Raw genomic sequence first — 22,040 nt, forward strand, 5'->3', positions numbered from 1 at the left:
GCCGTTGCCGCTTTTCCTGTTCTATCAGACAAAAGAGCAGTGCGACGTTTCCTTGGCTTGTGCGCTTACTATCGTCGATTTGTAGCCAACCTCGCCAAGAAAGCTGAACCGCTCACGCGACTCACCCGAGACGATGTACCTTTTGCCTGGATCACAGAGCAAAATACAGCTTTCGCAGAGGTACGACAGGGCATGCAGACAACACCTGTACTTGCCCATTTTGATGCGGAGGCAGGTACAGAGGCCCACACAGATGCTAGCAACGTCGGACTAGGGGCTGTCCTTGTACAACATGGCCGTGTTGAGCACGTCATAGCTTACGCCAGTCGTACTCTCTCACGAGCCGAGGCCAACTACTCCACTTTAGAGAAAGAATGCCTGGCAGTTGAGTGAACGACGACAAAATTCCGGCCTTACCTCTACGACCGTCCCTTCAAAGTGGTGACTGATCATCACTCGCTGTGCTGGCTGGCAAATCTGAGAGATCCGTCTGGCCGTCTCGCTCGGTGGAGTTTGCGCTTCCAGGAGTTTGACATCACTATTGTGTACAGGTCCGGGCACAAACATCCGGACGGCGCCTTGTCTTCGCGTCGACAGCTTCGGCCCGAAATTATGCATGTCGTACGCCTTAAGCCGTACTTCACACAGTAGCTCTTGTGCCGGTGTGGCATCAAGTTGATGCTTTCAGAAGGGGGGCTAATGCACTCTAGCGTTTTGGGGAGAAAGCGCACGGAGAAGACGAGAAAGTAGAGGATCTGACTTGGCGGTTTTGAGCCAGGTCAAAACCACCTTATCATCTTGTTCACCTTGTCGTCCAACCGCCTGACAAAACCTTTTCTAGTTCTTGGCGTTTAGTAAGGTCAGGCATACTGTATTCTGCTCGATGGTTGCAAAACTATTGTTCTCTTTCTTTGCAGATGCAACAGGCACGGGCATTCTTTTCTTTGAGTTCTACCGAGTCTTCCGCACTGTGCAACAAGAGAATGGTGAAAGGCACCTGTTTTGGATGTTTGAGAATGTTGTTGCCATGCCACGGGAGTACAGACGTATCATTTCACGCTTCCTCCAGGTGAGTGCAACGTTTTATTTTAAGTTTTACTTTTTTGTGTTTTCAGGTTTATTTTTAGTTTAAAGACTTCTCTCGTAGTCAAGGGATTCGACTTTTTGTTTTTTTAGATTTGTTTGGTATGAATTTAACATGGCAGTAAGTGTATATTTGTTTAAATTTATCCGAAAGTATAATAACATCTCAGCTTTAGCTGCTAAATTTTAGCTCAAGGTAATCCAGAACACTCATCCCTGGCACGAGAGAAATCTTTTACAGAAACTATTTCGAATCAAGCAGTACACGATTTTTAAGGCTACATGATAACAACACCGGTGCATGATACACCGTTACAGGGATTCACAGAGACTGTATATTTTTCAATTGTCCTAGTAATAAAAACAAGATGGCACTTGGCACATGACACTTGACACATGACACTTAGCACATGACACTTGACAGCACTTGACAGCACTTGGCAGCGGAGGCAGCAAACAGTACGAACTCTGAACACGTCTGCTTATTTCTTCAGGCCTTCTCGGAGCTATCGCTGGTCATCGCCTTGGGATTTCGTCACGGGGATCTTTGGCGCCTGCGTCCTGAGCGCAGCAGCACTGACAATGCAATAACGAATCAACATGCAACCACGTGACCCTGTCGTCACAGCCTGGATACCGTTAAAAGGAACCCCAGACAGCTACGGCAGTCACTTGGCAGCGGAGGCAGCAACAGTACGAACTCTGAACGTTTCTGCTTATTTCTTCAGGCCTTCTCGGAGCTATCGCTGGTCACGCCTTGGGATTTCGTCACGGGGATCTTTGGCGCCTGCGTCCTGAGCGCAGTAGCACTGACAATGCAATAACGAATCAACGTGCAACCACGTGACCTTGTCGCCACCGCATCGATACCGTTAAAAGGGCCCCCAGATGACTACGGCAGTCACTTGGAAGCGGAGGCAGTAATCGGTACCAACTCTCTACACTTCTGCTTATTTCTTCAGGCCTTCTCGGAGCTATCGCTGGTCATCGCCTCGGGATTTCGTCATGGGGATCTTTGGCGCCTGCGTCCTGAGCGCAGCAGCACTAACAATGCCATAACGAATCAACTTGCAACCACGTGACCCTGTCGCCACCGCATGGATACCCTTAAAAGGACCCCCAGACGGCTACGGCAGTCACTTGGCAGCAGAGGCAGCAAACAGTACGAACTCTGAAGTCGTCTGCTTATTTCTTCAGGCCTTCTCGGAGCTATCGCTTGTCATCACCTCGGGATTTCGTCACGGGGATATTTGGCGCCTGCGTCCTGAGCGCAGCAGCACTGACAATGCAATAACGAATCAACGTGCAACCACGTGACCCTGTCGCCACCGCCTGAATACTGTTAAAAGGGCCCCTAGAAGACTACGGCAGTCACTTGGCAGCGGAGGCAGCCATCATCATCATCATCATCAGCCTATATTTATGTCCACTGCAGGACGAAGGCCTCTCCCTGCGATCTCCAATTACCCCTGTCTTGCGCTAGCGTATTACAACTTGCGCCTGCAAATTTCGTAACTTCATCATCCCATCTGGTTTTCTGCCGACCTCGACGGCGCTTACCTTCTCTTGGTATCCATTCTGTTACCCTAACGGTCCACCGGGTATCCATCCTACGCATTACATGGCCTGCCCAGCTCCATTTCTTCCGCTTAATGCCAACTAGAATATCAGCTATACCCGTTTGTTCTCTGATCCACACCGCTATCTTCGTGTCTTAACGTTAGTCCTACGATTTTTCGTTCCATCGCTCTTTATGCGGTGCTTAACTTGTTCTCGAGCTTCTTTGTTAACCTCCAAGTTTCTGCCCCATATGTTAGCACCGGTAGAATGCAATGACTGTACACTTTTCTTTTCAATGACAGTGGTAAGCTCCCAGTCAGGATTTGGCAATGCGGGCAGTATGCACTCCAACCAAATTTTATTCTTTTGTAAATTTCTTTCTCGTGATCAGGGTCCCCTGTGAGTAATTGACCTAGATAAAATTACTCCTTTACAGACTCTAGAGGCTGACTGGCGATCCTGAATTCTTGTTCCCTTGCCAGGCTATTGAACATTATCTGTCTGCTGCATATTAATATTCAACCCCACTCTTATACTTTCTCCGTGGAGGCCCTCAATCATTTGCTGTAATTCGTCTCCATTGTTGCTGAATAGGACAATGTCATCTGCAAACCGAAGGTAGCTGAGATATTCACCGTTGATCCTCACTCCTAAGCCTTCCCAGTCTAAGAGCTTGAATACTTCTTCTAAGCATGCAGTGAATAGCATTGGAGAGATTGTGTCTCCTTGCCTGACCCCTTTCTTGATAGGTAACATTCTACTTTTCTTGTGGAGAACCATGGTAGGTGTGGAATCCTTGTAGATGTTTGCTAAGATGTTCACGTATGCCTCCTGTACTCCTTGATTACGCAATGCCTCTATGACTGCTGGTATTTCTACTGAATCAAATGCTTTTTCATAATCTATGAAAGCCATATAGAGAGGTTGATTGTACTCCGCAGATTTCTCGATTACCTGATTGATGACATGGATATGATCCATCGTAGAATATCCCTTCCTGAAGCCAGCCTATTCTCTTGGTTGGCTGAAGTCAAGTGTTGCCCTGATTCTATTGGAAGTTATCTTGGTGAATATTTTATACAATACTGAAAGCAAGCTAATGGGTCTATAGTTCTTCCATTTCTTTAACGTCTCCCTTCTTATGAATTAGTATAATGTTGGCGTTCTTCCAGCTCTCTGGTAGACTTGAAGTTGTGAGGCATTGCGTATGTATTTGAATGTTAATACTTCCCCCCTACACTAATGCCCCACAAGGGCGCTGTAGGCACTGTAAAAAAAGGTCACAGTTTCGCCCGAAGGGCGAAGCAATGAATGCGATAGCAACACAGCAATGCCATACGAAGTAAGGTGAGCGGCTTCGGTAGCAATATGAATTGTAGTAAACATGAGCTGATTAAGTAAGCAGGTGTGCTGTGCCGTAAGTAGACCGACATGAAGAGAGACTCGATGACCACGAGAAGGCGCCTGTGAAACGGTGGTGTTGATGAGAAGCGCTTCCCGTGGGCAGCGCGTGCGAAGGGACACACCTGTAGCGCTGCACTGCCGATCCGGGCAGCATTGCATGTGTAGCGTGCGTTGGAAAATGTGGCCCGACAATTAATAACTGAATGAACAAGCGTGGTGTGAGCGCGCACAAACAAAAATGAATAGATCACACTGAATGACTGCAGACAACGACTGTCAAAACGCTGGCAGCAAGCAGCGGGCGAAGGTACGTGCGGTCTATCGCTTCAACGGTAACTGAGCGGCGAATGCACGGCGCATAAAGGTCAGAGCCGTGTGGAGATAAGCGACGGTGCGAGCGAGCGACGAGCGCGGTTGCTGGCAGAGTAGAAGTGCGCCCCCCCCCCCCCAGCTCCCTCCGGCGCTGGCTTCCCGCTTCCTTGCTTGCGCGTGGGAGATTGAGTGCGTTCGCTCTCCGTGATGGCGCGCGTCCCCGCACGCTTCCCCTCGGACATACGGCACGCGGCGAAGATTTTATCTATAGGGAACCTGACGGCGACGGCGACGACGACGCCCACGGCAGAAATCCGGTTGAAGTGTCCATATAGTTGCTATCGCAATAATAAATAAATAAATAAAGGGCCGCAAGCTTTCCAAGCATGATATCTCTTCTATATTTGATTCAATCTACTGTTTTTCCATCTACTCCAGCAGCTTTTCCCCTGGTCAAGTCTTTCAAGGCCCTTCTAACTTCATCGCTAGTTATAGAAGGAGCCTCTGTATCAGGTTCATCACTATTTCGAAATAAAATAGCTTGGCTGTTTTGGGCACTGTACAGGCCAGTATAGAATTCTTCCGCTGCTTTTACTGTCAGCGAAATTGCTGATTATGTTACCATGCTTATCTTTCAGTGCATAGATCTTGCCTTCTCCTATGCCAAGCTTTCTTCTTACTGATTTAATGCTGCGTCCAAATTTACGGCTTCCTCAATCTTTCCCACGTTATAATGTCGAATATCCCTTACTTTCTTCTTGTTGATTAGTTTTTACAGTTCAGCGAATTCTATCTGATCTCTTGAGCTGGACATTTTCATGTTTTGTCGTTTCATTATTAAGCGGAGGCAGTAAACAGTACCAACTCTGAACACTTCTGCTTATTTCTTCAGGCCTTCTCGGAGCTATCGCTAGTCATCGCCTCGGGATTTCGTCACGGGTATCTTTGGCGCCTGCGTCCTGAGCGCAGCAGCACTGACAGTGCAATAACGAATCAACGTGCAACCACGTGACCCTGTCGTCACCGCCTGGATCCAGTTAAAAGGACCCCCAGACGACTACGGCAGTCACTTGGCAGCTGAGTCAGAAAACAGTACTAACTCTGAACGCTTCTGCTTATTTCTTCAGGCCTTCTCGGAGCTATCGCTAGTCATCGCCTCGGGATTTCGTCACGGGTATCTTTGGCGCCTGCGTCCTGAGCGCAGAAGCACTGACAGTGCAATAACGAATCAACGTGCAACCACGTGACCCTGTCGTCACCGCCTGGATCCTGTTAAAAGGACCCCCAGACGACTACTGCAGTCACTTAGCAGCGGAGGCAGCAAACAGTACTAACTCTGAACGCTTCTGCTTATTTCTTGAGGCCTGCTCGGAGCTATCGCTAGTCATCGCCTCATGATTTCGTCACAGGTATCTTTGGCGCCTGCGTCCTGAGCGCAGCAGCCCAGGTAGCACAAAAGGGACACAAACGTTTTCGTAGCGTTTATCCAAGACGATAAAAACGGTTTAAAGAAGACATCAGTGAGACAAGTGAGACATCTTCGTCGGTAAAACGTCGTATATATCAGCTAATGTCCGGCTTAATTACTCTTCTGAGACGATCTATAACATGTCTTAAAGACGTATTCGAAAAGCTCGTCTAGAAATAGGATTCGGAAAGAAACAAATAAGCCATTTGCCAAAGCTATTCATATCCAGTTTCTAAACGTTTTAAGACGTTATCAAAAAGCTGGTCTAGAAATGGTCTTAGAAGGTTTACGATAATCTGAAGCTAATTTTCGGGGGTTCCAGATGAGTCGAAGCGTCGGTGACGAGTGCAAAAGAGCTCCTGGTGCAGTGCCAAGCACTGTTGCCTATCGACGCCGACGCATCCTCTACCAAGTCACATGAAAATGAACATGTCCACGAAAATGAATCTAGAATACTGTCTTTGGTATGCAGCAACGATGTTTACAACCAAAACTGGAATGAAATCCCGCTAAGAAAAAATGGGCGCGTCTGGACGAGCGTCCAGGCCAGGGCTTTAGCGCCAAGTGCGCATGGAATGAGGACAGTACGACGAAGCAAAATTTTATTGAAGAAGTGCAAGATTTGAGCAAAATGTATAAGAAATACAAAGTAAATTGAATTAAAGGTACCCCAAGATCACTAAAGTTCACAGATACAATTCTTAATGAACTAGAAACTGATAAACAATGACTACAATATACAAACAAAATTCGTAAAGTTTCTTATTTAGCAAAGTAAACAGCCCATGCAGTCAGATGAACAGACTAGAGTTATTTAGAGATTGATATCACAGCAACTCCAAGAAGCAGGCTAAGAAATGTGAGATTTAATCGCTTGGTAGCTGCCTACAAGCAATGTTACCAATAATCTAGAAGCTTGAAAAGAACACGAAAAGGAATAATGCCGCATTGTATCAAAAACAAACACTGGGAACATGTTAAAATAAACAATATTGCCATTGGGATACGTCAAATAATGTAATGGTGCAAATTAAAAGAACCATAAAGCCAAAAAGCAACAATCAAGTAAAAATAGTATAGAATACTCAAACGGGGAAATCAGTGCCACACTTGTGCACCATTGTATTGCAGTGTACACAAATAAAATAATCTTAGCATTCTAGTACACGAGACACGGATGTAAAAGCCTCATATTAGAAACTTATATAAACCTGGAAATTAAAACTATTGCAATGAAAGCTTCATTCAAGTAACCAAGGAAGTAATTCTTGGTTTATACGAAAAGCATTGTACAAGAGGCACATATGTACCACTCTGGAAAAAAAGCAAGCATAAGGTCGCAATGAATCATCTTCAAGCCATTGAATACGTCTGTACACTGCCATGTTACACTTTACACACATCTCTTGTTTCCTAAAGTAAAAAAGAAGCGCTCTGAATGACAAGAAGCTTTTGAACATGTAACCCCGAGCAAACGCTCTCTAGCAGCCATCGTCATCTTCCTCAGCGGCTTTTTTTTCTTGGTGTTTCACGTAACTTGGCGCAAACATTAAATATGGAAATGCCACGTAGCTGTACAGAACCAAGGCAATGTTTGTCGCCGCTTGGATACTCAGATTATTTTTTGAATTCCACCTAATTAGATATTTAATCTTCATTAATTCTTCAACTTCTAGATTATTATAATTAGATAAGTATCGATGAGAAAATTGTAGAACAACATGAAAACCTCCCGACACAGCTTTCTGTTGCTCAATACGTGCTACTTAAAAGCGTTTTTCCGAATGTGATAGAAGTCCCCGAACACACTCAACACACTCAGAACTGCCGCGCGACTGGCCGCTCGAGCCAGTTTGCCTGTATTTTGACACTTATCTCATTGACACTTAACTATTCACACTTAACTATTAACGTAAAACTAGATAAGAAATTGTATATTACACCTTGTAGCCGGCGCCTAACGCGTTCATCACATTCATTCAGGTTAGACGAGTATCCGCACCATACCACTTTATTTAAGCAGTCGTTCTTCCCTCGAACCATTCATGATTGGAACGCTCTGCCTGAAAACGTTCTTCAAAGCTCAACCTTATCATCCTTTGTGCACGCTCTCGTTAATCTATGACCCGAAACGTTTCCCACGATCTCTGTCCTATTCCATATAATATGTGATATAGATCAAAACATGTTAAGCTTTTTTTGTGTGTTTATAAGCTATTGTGTAAATGTGTACTGTATTGCAGAATTCCTCGATATCTTCATTACTTTCTTTTTTCCTTTTTCAATGTTGTTTCTTCTTCTTTTTTGCATTGTAACAAGATGACGCTTTGCTTGTTTCCGCCATTCTTTTTTTTGACATTCTTTTTTGTGTTCACATGTTATTAGCTTGTTAAACCTCTTGTGTACATCCCACTCCTGCCTAGGGCCTGTAAAAACAGGCTGGCAGTACGAAATAAATAAAATAAATAAAAAAAGAACTGAGAAGTTGATTAATTATTGAAGACCAATTATATAATTAGGCGGAATGCAAGATATAATCTGAGTATCTCTAAGCGACGGCAAACATTACCTTGGTTTTGTCCAGCTACGTAGAATTTGCACATTTTTGAAGTTTGGCCCAAGTTAAGTGAATCTAGAGGCTTGGGCTAGTCGGTACATACTCGACAGAGGAACAGCGCCAAAAGACGAAGGAGAAAAACAGGAACACACACCAGAGCTGATGTGTGTTCCCCTTGTCCTTCGTCTTTTCGCGCTGTTCCCCTGTCGAGTCTATATACGGCGCACTCCGGCGCATGTCTCGTGCTGCAAGGTTAAAAAAAAAGAAAGAACAAGAGAGCTTCTTCTGCTTCTTCCATCGGTCCGAACTGGTTCTCAGGTCTTTTACTCAAGGCGAGACTGACGATCTTCGAGGTGCTACAGCGGAATGGTCGTTGTTGCTACAGCACCTCTTGGTAAATTGTCAGCGATGCGGTTCGCCAGCTCGGCATGACTGTCGAGGGACATGTCTTCTTGTGTGACAGCCAAGGCGACCACCCGATTCTGCGGCAGGCGCTGAAGGAACAGTTCACGCAGCAGCGGCAGTTTGCGTCCAGCCTAGTCACTCAGAAGCCGCCGCATACGGCATAGAAGTTCCGACTCTCGACAAGCTCCTGTTGGTTTAGAAGCTGCTGAAGCCGCCTGCGTGCAGACACGGACTTCCGATCCTGCATCGTCGATTTGAAGTGGTGATAGGGTGTGGTGTCGTGGGGCGAGTCCACAACTTCTTGAAACTCCTCTACCACCTCTGTCTGTAGAGAGTACCGAGACAGTATGTAGAAACCACGCGCGCTGGGAGGTAATGTGCCGAAGGTAGAATATGGCCTCCACCTGCGCAAATCAGGTTGCACGATTTTGTGGCCAAAAGGACGGCAGGTGAATCTCCAACGTGGCGAGGCCCTCTGCGCTGGTCGTTGGTCCCTTGTTGGTGGCATCGTCCATGACGGGGTGCCCGCCGTACGATCACGTCCGGGTCACCACGTTATAGCGACCGAGATTAGGTCTACTACAACAATGTGTGTCAGCGAGCGGAAGATCTGAGAACCGTCTGGACCGATGGCAGGAGCAGAAGAAGCTTTTATTTCCCTCCCTTTTTTTATAACCTTGCAGCTCGCAGCACAAGGCACGAGACACACGTGCCGTAGCGCACCATGTATAAAAGGCGGTTGAGGAAGATGACGACGGCTGATAGAATCGCAACTTTCACATCCAAAAGTATTTGGCACACAGTCCAGGCAGAATTCCATTGATGAACAGCTTGGGAGCGCACCACTGAACATCATTCAGTGCTTCTTGCAGTGGAACTGTCGTAAATCCTGGTACTTGAAATGTTTTTAATGTAGACACACTTGTTGCCCTGGACAAGTACGCCCAGATATTAGCACTAGTGCTCCATTTTGCCGATGTGAACACGTATCCTGCACTACGGTGGTAGTTGAAATGTTTTGAATGCAAATGCAGTGGCTTCAGCAGAAAGGCTTGTCCACATACTATCGCTGGCATATACAGGGTGTCCCAGCTAACTTTAGCCAGAATTAAAAATATGCCACTGCACACTAAGACGACGCGACCAAATGCAATTGCGGACTATTGTTTGCAGTAAATCACACTATCTTTTGTATTCAGATCAATTGCGTAATTAGCTGATATTAAATAACCAATGAAGCAAACAAAATTCAAATTATTAAGTTCTAGAGCGGTCTACAAACCGTCCGATTAAACAGTTTCTAACTTTCGATTTATTAAGTATTAGTTTTTGTTCCTCTTACTACAGATGCCTGCGAAATAAAAAGAATACCACGTGACATGCTCGCCGTGATTGCAGTGCTGCCAAACGTTCCGCGTACAAACGAACATAACATTTAGCAGGGTGTGCTGCCGCTTAAAACGCGGCAGGGCAAGCGTTATCGCAGCGCAAGCGATAACGGTTGCTGTCGTAAATCGCGCAGCCAACGCCTGCGTCGTTGCCCTGTCGCCTTTTAAGCGGCAACACCCTGCTAAATGCTATGTTCGTTTGTACGCGGAACGCTTGGGGGCACTGCAATCACGACGCACAAGGGGGCGTGGCACATGGTATTTTATGTATTTTGAGGGCATCTGCAGTAAGCGGGAAAATACTAATACTTAATAGAAACTTAGAAACTGTTTATTTGGACGTTTCGCAAACCACTCTTCTTTCCTAACTTCGTTGCTTCAGAAGTTGGTTCATTAATCTTAACTAATAATGCAATTAAGCCGAATACAAAAAATAGTGACTTACGCCATACAATGGTAAGCAACATGGGTTTGGTCGCGTGAGAATGCATCGACATGTTTTAAAATTCTGGCTAAAGTTAGCTGGGACACCCTGTATATGCATTTGCTCTTCACTTGGTAACACCAGAGGTAGCACTGAGGTGTAGCACTGAAGACTTCCCTCTATATGTGCTTGCTAGATATGTGGGGAGGCCTACACATTCTTTCAAATTTTTTCAGCTTGTAATCAAACATAACAGCACAAGTAAGCTACAATGTTAAAGACATACTAAATTTTATTGTGACTTATGAAAGGGATATGTACACAAAATATGCAACTACAACACTGCATCCGGATCGTAAAAACAAACATAATGAGGGGAACTATAAAAATTACTGCAGGAATTGTTTTGAAGAGGCTGCTCAATGAAATCACATATGCAGATTCTACATTAAATTTACCAAGCATTTCACGTGAAATTAGCGACAGCTTATGTAATACCATATTAAAATGCGTTCACTCGCCCTTCCTGTGCTAGCAGTTTGATTGCTTGCAATTCTTAAGCGATATGAAAGTTTGTTGCACAAAGACCAAGAACCGCGGCATGCCCTGTTGCGCGAAGTGCACGAAGAGCGCACAAATCGAAAGAACCGCGCGAGCACTTGTCAAGCACCGTGCGTACACTGGCACACGCACTAACTCGGCAGACGGCCGCCTAATTGCCACGAAGGCCGCGCAGCGTTGAGTCCGACACCAGTCACAAACTGCAAATATTCGTGACTACCTGGAGTAACAGGATATGTTACGACAAGGGGATTCACGATTCACATATGCAGTATCCACTAGCGAGTTATGCAGCGCATATGCGGTATCCATTCGCGAACTAGAAAAACTATAAGAAGAAGAAAGCTCCGATAAGCAGCGCAATATATCGCAACCATGCCGAGGTGCCAAGGAAAATCAAATTTGCCTGTGGGAAACGAAGTTCCTATAAAGACCATGAAATACCAATAACGTTAGATAAAACGGGCCAAAACACAATAGAGAGAACCTGAATCGCAAGCGATAACAGCACGGTGTGGTACGCAATATTCTATGAATGCGCTGTAGCAAAAGGCAAGGGAATAGGACGGGCAGTTGACCTCATCTCTTGCGCTACCGTACCTATATACAGTGAGGATAACAAAACAAAATGAACAAGCCATGGTCACATGTACACTTCAATCATAGTCTCGCGCCTAGATATTGCACTCCGCAATCTGCAAGCGCCACCGACGGATCACTGATGCATCCACACGTTTTCTTAATTGCATACGCCTGACTATGATTGAAGTGTACATGTGACCATGCCTTGTTCATTTTGTTTTGTTATCCTCACTGTATATATGTCATCTTTCACACATTAAAAGCTAGTTGTGAGTCTGCGCACGTGTTGTCATTTTGTCCTCCTTTGTCCCTGTTCATAGCGCAGTTAAAATCTTTCTAATATGAACTTCAACCAACTAGCCCAACTTGGTGCACTACTACCGTACCCGTAATGAATCATTAACAAAGAGCACATATGTAAGTTCTCTTGTCTGCAACATTCTTGCGAAACGGGAAACTGAAATACCGCGATCACAGCTGTCTAGAGGATATAGGCAAAGTGCGCAGAAACAGCAATTCCCGCCTTTCTTCGCATCCTGCCAAACTTGATAGTTTCACTTCTGATGGCGGATCCCAATGCAACAAAAGCAACATTTCTTCTGACCTCCATCCTCATACTGAGCTTAACGCCTTAAATACAACATAACTGAAAATGCTCCTAACATAGTGACATGAGAATCAGATTGAAGAGCAAATTAGTGCCCTCCACTCGGCGCTCTTTAATGCAAAACTAAGCTGCTCAACCAAATTAAAACCATACAAACAAATCACTGCACACGCAGTGTCGAATAAGACAGCACAACACTGCAATACTTGCATGAGTGTAAAGGAAATCACGAGGACATTCGTCACACTTGTTTGTCGTGCCGCGCGGTGAGGAAAAGGACGCAAGAAAAGCAGTTGAACTAGTGATGGGAAAATCCAAGCTACCTTTATGAAAATTAAAACCAAACTACATTTACGAAAACTATAAAATCAAACTACAACCACACAGAACCTTACGCCACATGACACGACATGCATACAAGGCTAGAACACCTAGGGTTGATAGGAGTCCGAGAAAGAAACAGGCAAGAGAGCTCACGGTACGGTGTAGATGAGACGAGGTCTTGTCGATGTGAGGGGCGATGACGTGACGAGGTCGGACACGCCTCGATGTTGGAGAAGATGCGGAGCGACCGAACCGGACCGAACTGGAGACGACCGCTCACTGGCGCTCATCGGTCAGCCTGCATCCGAGCCGCAGTGCACGTTGCAGGAATGGTCAGCCTGCCCAGCGGACAGCTTGCGCGCGAGCCGCAGTGCTCGGTGCATATGCGGCCATTAGCTAGGCCACGAACGGTGCTCCGCCGAACAACTGACCAAGGAGACTCCTTGCCCGCGATCCGCAATGCTCGCGGCAAGTGGTAGCAAAGCAGGCTAAGCCACGCTCCGAGCTGCAGTAGTCGCACTGGCGAACGCCTTGGCGAAGGGCAACGGTCAGGCGACAGCTCCATTGACGGCCGCGTTCCTTAGAGCCTTGAATGTCGGCGTCCGACACGTCGGCCTGCTGTCTTCCGTCTCCCGCTGACTAGCCGCGTGTCTCGCCACGTGCTCGCCATACGTGACCCAATGCCACTGGGCCATCGCTGATTTGGCGAGATCACTCACATGCGTGGTCAAATCGCGAAAGAACCCGCGCGCACTTCGTCGTCATAGTTTTCTTTCACTCATCACAATGACAAAGGACAGCACAACCGAAAACAGGCAGAACCGCACGACAGCCCAAACAAAGTGCAATTACGGAACTATGCACAGGCCGGTTTCACGCGGAAGCCGGCAGCCGCGGCCACAAGCTTGGACATGTACACCGTGGTCATGTGACCGATGTACGACAGTATCGCCACCTTGCGTAAGGTTGGATAAATGACGAATTCTCCCGCCAAAAACGGCGCGGTCGAAAACCCGGTACGCTAGGTATTTTAACAGATACCGCAAATCTTATGAAAACATTTTCAAGACGTATTCATCCCTCGTTTTAAGGCTGTTGTGCTTGCGACGTTTTTAAATCGTCTATTTTGGTCAAAAGTCTGTTTTAGACGTTGAATCCATTAATACGACGTTTTGAAGACTTTGTGTGCTACCTGGGAGCACTGACAGTGCAATAGCGAATCAACGTGCAACCACGTGACCCTGTCGTCACTACCTGGATCCCCTTAAAATGACCCCCAGACGACTACGGCAGCGGGGTGAATCTTCCTATACCTCCCATTGGTTGTTTTATAGCAGACGCTCAGTCGACGCTAGCGCCAAGGCGCACTTCAGTTAGGCCCTAGCGGATGGATGACGGTACTACGGTGGCGAAAAAAAGAAAGAAAAGCGGCGCGATTTTTTGTGCCCTCCCCCTTTCGCTATAGAACTTTTTTTCTTCCTTTTTTATGATAACGTTGTTCCGCTCTTTCTCCTTTCCCTCTTGACTTTCCTATTCCTCCTCGCAAGCCTCGGCTCACCCTCCCCTGATGCCACGCGCAATGCTCTGTTTTTTTTTTATTTCTTTAGCTGTCCGCGGCGCTTTTTTTTTTTTTGTCGCGGGCGTTATCAGACGCACCACCGGACCGAAGCGCGTGCTCCGCGCTCCTCTCCTGTCCGGCCGTGCCATTCGTGCATTCGTGCTGCGTGCTTGCGCGCAGTGGATTCTTTTTACGTTTTCATGCACACAATCCCGTTCATTATTACGATCAAGCAAGCACGTGCCCAAATTATATTAAAAAATAATTGCACTTACAACAGTTCTTTGGACTCACTTTATTGTGTTCGTTTGCGAAAACCAGAATTGGAGTAGACAGTGCAACACACTATAGAATGCAACAAGACGCGGATGGTGTTCCATGTTCGCACATGTAAAAAACATTTATTGTAATTGATCTAATGGCCAATGCGCAGAATAGCTTCTCACGGCCTGCTTCTCGCTCGGTCCATAAAATCGACCTCCGTGAAGGGCACAGAGCATATTCTGCGGTTGTTGACCTTGTCTCTGGGCAAACCCATTAGGTCCATCCTTCCAACGTAGGTTAAAAACGCTTCCATCCTGAAGAACAGTAAAGATGATAAATTATAACATCGCAGTTGGAACATACAAAACAGAACTCGTTTCGCATCGCGGCAGAGTACTAGTTGTACCTTAATTCTCAGAAAGGCACTTTTAAACGATTGCGACCAATTGAAGGTGTAGCCAGAGGGGTGAATCTTCCTGTACCTCCCATTGGTTCTCCTATAGCAGACGCTCAGTCGACGCTAGCGCCAAGGCGCACTTCGGTTAGGCCCTAGCGGATGGATGACGGTACTACGGTGGCGAAAGAAAGAAAAAAAAAAAAGAAAAGCGGCGCGATTTTTTTTACCTTCCCCCGTTCGCTTTAGCACTTTTCTGCCTCCTTGTTTTATAATAACGTTGTTCCGCTCGTTTCTCCTTTCCCTCTTGACTTTCCTATTCCTCTCCCATGCCTCACCTCATCCTCCCCTCATGCCTCGCGCAATGCTCTTTTTATTTCTTTAGCTGTCCGCGGCGCTCTCTTTTTTTTTTTTTGTCGAGCATTATCAGACGCACCGCCGGACCGAAGCGCGCGCTCCGCGATCCTCTCCTGTCCAGCCATGTCATTCGTGCATTCGTGCTTGTGCGCAGTGGATTCTTTTTGCGTTTTCATGCACACAGTCGCGTTCTTTCTTACAATCAAGCAAGCATCTGCCCAAATTGTATTAAAAAATAATTCCACTTACAACACAACAATTCTTTGGAATCACTTTATTGTGTTCGTTTGCGAAAACCACAATTGGAGCAGACAATGCAACACACTATAGTGCAACAAAACACGGATGGTGTTTCATGTACGCACGTGAAAAAAACATTTATTGTAATTGATCCAATGGCCAATGCGCAGAATAGCCTCTCATGGCCTGCTTCTCGCACGGTCCATAAAGTCCACCTCCGTGAAGTGCGCCGAGCATATTCTGCGGTTGTTGACCTTGTCTCTGGGCAAACCCATTAGGTCCATCCTTCCTGCGTAGGTTAAAAACGGTTCCATCCTGAAGAACAGTGAAGATCATAAATTATAACGTCGCAGTTGGAACATACAAAACTGAGTTCGTTTCGCGTCGCGGCCGAGTACTAGTTGTGATATGTCAACCTTAATTCTCAGAAACGCACTTTTAAACGATGGCGACCAGTTAGCGAGAAAGAAGTGCAAAGCGCACACCTACACACGTGTTCCTTGCGATACGCACACGTGGTACTATATGTATAAGGAGCTTTATGTTCGCTGCTTGTTGACATAACAATTTACAGCATCGTTATGGTGTTTTCAAATCAGCAAGCTGCTGCCTCACCACCGGACAGCATGCATGTACGACTGCGCACAATTACTATCACAAATAAAAACCGGGAATTAAACTGCACAGTGCTCACCTGTTGTCTTTAACGATGCGGTAGAATTTCACGTCGCATGGCTCACTTCGTCTTGATGTCTTCGCACACCATTGAACCACACACGAACAGCGACAGCTGCGAGACATTGCGGGGAAAAGCCGACAAACGTGCAACGATAGGGTACCACACGGACCACACTGCTAGCAGGGAAGGCGAAAACCGCAAAACTGACCGCATAATGCCAGAAAAAAAAATTGCTGCCGTTTTGGCCGTTATCAGCACGGCCGATGAGGAGCGCGGGCCGCGCCAGCCGAGCCGCCGATATTTGAAGTCGACAGAGAAACGACAAAGTTGAGAGAGGGTTGACAAGAAAAAAAAGGAAAAGTGATTTTGGTTTCGCATCCATCTCATGGATGGCGCTGCAATTCGCGTGGACAAAAAACCAGCGGAGTTTCCGAGGCCTGGTGTAGCTCTGCGGACGATCCTTTATAGGCAGGTCTGATGACGTAGTCGCAGTAGATGGCGCTGTCGTCCCGACTTCAACGAAGAAAGGAGCTGCATCGTGAACTAGTTGAGATACGGTAGCACACTTGTCACAGAGCACGAGTGTAGTGACGAGGCAAGATTCTGGATCGAGCCTTCCGGCGAGACCGAGCAGAAGAGCCTGCACGAAGTAGTAATGGTGATTTCGTGACAACATAACGCTGTCTGGTTCACCGTACCCACTGAAGGTGTAGCTCTGTGGACGACCCTTTATAGGCAGGTCCGATGACAGGTCGAAGTAGATGGCACTGTCGTCCCAACTTAAACAAAGGAAGGAGTTTCACCGTCAACTAGTTGATATATGGTAGCACACGTTTAAGCACACAGGCACGCGTTACTAACGAGGCAAGATTCTGGATCGAGCCTCCCGGTGAGACCTAGCAGAAGACCCTGTACGAAGTAGAACAGGCGATTTTGTGACAACATACTGCTGTCTGGTTCGCCGTGCTCCTCTTTCTCCGGTGACCACTTTTCACCGGCTTACAAATGTTAAACGTTGTCGCTCAGAGCAAGACGCGCCTGCATGATTTGCAATTTACTCGAATGTTATCGTTAATTCTATCTGTTGTTTATATTCTGGCCGGGCCTTGTATAATCAGATGCACGACACGAATTGTGCAGTAGTTTCTGGAAGGCTTGCAGGCATCAGATTATGCTGGAACTTTAGACGACTGATGTATGAAAACCGACGCGCTTGACCCGCAGGCAGATTTCGGCGATCGCTGACTGTGCTCGTCCTCTGGTTGTGCTTTGAGTATAAGTTTTTTTTGTGGGCACAAATTCGTCCAATAAAACGTTAGTTTTATCGTTCACAGTTTTGATCCTGCGTTCTTCGCCGTCGTTCCTACGTGACAATATGCAGATGTACTCGCAGTAGGATCCAACAATGGTCCTGTAATTCCCGTTTTACCAGCGTCGGCGTTATTCCGAAAATAGGCTACTACTCATCGCCAAATCATCATTGCCAACATCGGATTTCCCGAATCTGAATTCTCCTTGGAACAACAAATGGTGATCCACTACAAAACTAGGAAGTTACGTGACTACGCTACCGAGTTCTCCCACTGAACTTTTGCCGTCACAGTGTTGGTCTGCCTATACCACCTCGGTGTCCTTTTGCAATGAGAGGGAATCTCTGCATCATTTCTTTTTAGGATGTCAATGGTAAAATGAAAATATCTTAGAAGAACCCTTCCGAAATCTTAGCTTGAATGTGGCTCTTCAGCAAATTCTGTCGTTTGGGGCTACTGTACTGGGTTAGAACCAGCGCAACATTTGTGAAGCCCTCCGCAATTTTTTGTGCGAGATAAAAAGAATCGCATGCTAAAATCGTTCTTTTTACTTCCTCTTTTAGCTTTCTTGTTTTATCTTTCTTACCTGTAACAGTTGATATTGTACTTTACCATTAAAAGTTACTTATTACGCTTGATTTTCCCCACAAATTATAATTATATATTTTCACCGACCGATTCACGGACGATACCTCCGAGTGGGCTGTGCAATTTCACTAAGGAATAAGACTGCGCGTCTCTCATCGAACTGTGGCGCTGTCGGGAGTTTCTACACAACGTCGAGCACGTCGTGGTTTGTGATTCAAAGCTCTTCAATGAAAAGTTTCTGCAAGGCAAATCATGGTTACTCAGGGAAGTCACTGAAATCTGCAGCGCGCCTCTTGCACAGCCTATCGCTTTCAAAGATATCAACCTAAGGTTCGTGCTGCGGGGATTTTTCGACCTGCTTTAATTCTTTCGCAAAATTCGGTTAATAATCTTCTTGATACAACCATTCGCATTACATGGATAAAATCATGTTTCAATATCTCAAAATCTGCCTTGGTGTTGCCATATACTAAGTAGATTTGCCAGTACTTTTATTACTTACTACTTGAAAACAGTGAGCACACACCAAACGCGAACACACGTTTGTTATGTTATTATTATTACTATAAAATTATTACTAATTATAAATTTATTACTACAAAATAGTAATATCTAAATAATCAGTGGGTCCGGCAGCGGCATGGCGAACGGTTGCTGTAGTTACGTCTTTTTCGTCTTGCGGATTGCCGCTTTCTTGGATGGTTGCGACATCGAGGGATATGTCGAACCAGTTTGGCACCTGCGCAGTTCATCATCTCATTTTGATGGTGCTTCTTGCGTATTCAAGGACACGTGTGCTGCATCGATACACTACGAGTACATGTCAGCAGTATTTCTCGGTCTTCCGTCCTCGTCAAGGTGGCACTTTCGCGCACTACGTGACTCTACTGGGACATCAACTGTGCCGCCGAACTTCAAAAGGACCTGTGCGAGCACTTTGCTCTTCAGGGGGTCCGGCAGCGGCATGGCGAACGGTAGCTGTGGTTACGTCTTTTTCGTCTTGCAGTTAGGCAATGTTTATGATTACAATGCTAAAGAAGTGATGATCGTTGTCTCCTATTGCTGCCGGACCCTGTAAGTTTTCTCTCCTTGCCGTTATGTGTGTTGCACTCCCTGAGAAAACTATTGTTTATTTTGGGAGACATTGAGTTGAACCCCGGCCCGAATACTGAGGCAATCTTAACGGAATTGCTGGCGGGACAGGCTCGAATCGGTCAAGACATAGCTGCCCTAACGGCTAAGATATCCTCATTCGATGATCGTTTGACCAAACTCGAGCTGCTTGCTTCCAGTAATAACGACGCTGTCCAGCGTCTGCAAGATCTCGAGCAGACCATAACCAGTTTAAAGAGCACAATACAAAAATTAGACATGAAGAACGACGTACTAGAAAACAGGTCACGAAGAAATAACTTGGTAATCCATGGGTTGCCCGAGGTGTCATGAGAAACCCCGAAAAACCTTGTAGCCTCTATCACCGACCTTCTGTCAACCAAGCTCGGCGTTCATTGCGATGTTATAGAGAGCTGCCACAGACTAGGTTCTCGTAGGCTGGACAAAGGACGACCGATGATAATAAGGCTACTCGATTACAGGACTAAAATTGAAATATTGAAAAACTCACGTAAACTCAAGAACACTAATATATTTATTAATGAAGATTTCTCGGCGCGTGTCCGCCAGCTGCGCAGAAATCTATGGCAGAACTCGTCTGATTCAAGAAAAAGCGCAAAATCAGTTCAGCTGCGTTTCGATACCCTGATCATTGATAACGCGCGCTACAAGTGGGACAAAGTGAAACAGTGTATTCTGAAAGCACCAGCTTCTCGGCGCACTGACTGACTGCCTCCTGAAAAGCAGCTAACAGTCTTGAATGTAAATGCGCGAAGCCTGGTCAACAAGGGCGTCGATTTTAACTGTCTCGTTGAATCCGATAATCCGACTTTAATATGCGTTACGGAAACTTGGTTGCACGATGCAATAACGGACAGTGAATTTTCGCCCCCAGGCTACGCTGTGCTAAGAAAGGACAGAGTCGGTAGCCGAGGGGGTGGCGTAGCGAGTTTTTTATTAGACAGGCATTGATTTCTTCCTACTGCCTGACCTTCCTGGCACCGAGTCACTTTGGTGTAAGGTAAAGGTTGGATCCCTGGTTGTTGCAATGGGTGCAATTTATCGTCCCCCCGAAGCCCCTGGTGATATTTTTTGCCTTGTCAGAAACTATATTGCACAGCATAGACTACACAATGGGAAATTAGTAATTACAGGTGACTTCAATCAACCACATATCGACTGGCAATCGCTCCAGCCAACTGGTCGCGATAAACATCTTTGTGAGTCGGTTCTTGACATGTCTTTGTCATTTGATCTGACCCAACTTGTTGATTGCCCAACACGCGAGAATGCTATCTTAGACCTTGTTTTCGTAAACCACGAGCTTGTACAGAATGGACACCATTGCTGCACTGTTGAAGGCTTGTCTGATCACAAGGCAGTGATCGTGACTGTGAATGTTACGTGCGAAGCCCGAAAACCAGTGTTTAAATACGTACCAAACTTCGACAAAGCCGACGATTGTAAATGCGCTTGCTTCTGCGTACGATAATTTTTTGTTTTGCAGTGACCAGTGCGATGTTGACTCTTTAGTTAGCATGTTTCTCTAGACAGCTGTATCTCTAGACATGTCCCTAAGAAATGCATAAAACGCAATCGGCGTCATCCATGGTACAATCGCGAAATAATTCACCTGTTGCGCAGAATAAAACGAGTTCGTAAGCATCGTCACAAAGACCATACTTTTGTCAGTCTACAAAGTACGTTGAAGACGACACTAAAAGCTAAAATGCACGAGGCGAAACACTTCTACTACAACGTGACCCTAGCGACTGTTCTCAAAGATAATCCTTCGATGTTTTCGAAAACCATCAATCCTAGTGATTCTAGTTCTTCGTAATTTATTATCGACGGTATCCCCTGTACCGAGCCTTCCAGCATCTCAGAAGCTTTCAATTATTTATTTGAATGCGTTTTCGTCTCCGACGATGGTCTTAATCCACCTTTCAACCCTATTTCCCTCCCAGCGCTTCCCGATATTACCATAACTGTGGAAGGTGATCTTAATCTTTTACTCAACATCAACACAACTAAAAGCTGTGGTCCAGACGATATTTCAAACATTTTTCTTAAGCGATACTCTGAGTGGAACGCACGTTACCTCGCAATTATCTTTATGAAATCACTTCTGACATCTACCGTTCCGAGCATTTGGAAAACAGCTAACGTGGTCCCAGTTTTTAAATCTGGTAAAAAGGAAATCATTTCTAACTACAGGCCAATTTCCTTGTTATGTACTACTTGTAAGTTACTTGAACACATTATTCAGAAACACATTGTTAGTTACTTAACAGCGAACAACGTTATCTCAGCGTGTCAACATGGTTTTCGGCCCGGTTTCTCGACAATAACACAACTTATTGAGTTTTCGCATGATATTGCTACGGCGCTAAATAGCCGAGGCCAGCTGGATGCTATATTTATAGACTATGCTAAAGCTTTCGGCTCTTGATGTCATAGAAAACTGCTTCTGAAGCTTCGTGAGGTTATTAAAAATGACCAACTAATTGCTTGGATTGCTGATTACTTGCATCACAGAAGCCAGTACGTTTCCTTTAATAAAATTAAGTGCAATACTATCGAAGTTATTACCCACCCCTCCATTTCATTTCATTTCATTTATTTTATCTCAAGGCCGAGGCATTACAGAGAGGAGTGGGTAGTGTAAAAAAACACATTTTAGCAGCGTAGTGAGGTTACAAAAAGTGGTTAACAAGGGCTTGTTTGAATTCGTGCATATTTACGAGTGAAACAATGGAAGCGGGAAGGCGGTTCCAATCGTTGCTCGATGTAATGTCCCTGACGGGACGCTTGAGGTATAATAAATAAATAAATAAAAATGAATAAAAAAGTTACATCTGG

General features: G+C 45.7%; 1 protein-coding gene across 1 annotated transcript in view; it reads left to right on the plus strand.

Annotated features, from left to right (window-relative positions):
- LOC119447488 (DNA (cytosine-5)-methyltransferase 3C-like) overlaps nucleotides 1-22,040 on the plus strand; it is a 352,358-nt gene that overhangs the window by 280,403 nt on the left and 49,915 nt on the right. Inside the window, exon 10 of the mRNA XM_049663800.1 lies at nucleotides 918-1,069. Coding sequence (XP_049519757.1) covers nucleotides 918-1,069 — 152 coding nt within the window. The remainder of the gene's footprint in view (nucleotides 1-917; nucleotides 1,070-22,040) is intronic.

Source organism: Dermacentor silvarum, chromosome 1 (genome assembly GCF_013339745.2).
Source record: "Dermacentor silvarum isolate Dsil-2018 chromosome 1, BIME_Dsil_1.4, whole genome shotgun sequence".
NCBI lineage: Eukaryota > Metazoa > Arthropoda > Arachnida > Ixodida > Ixodidae > Dermacentor > Dermacentor silvarum.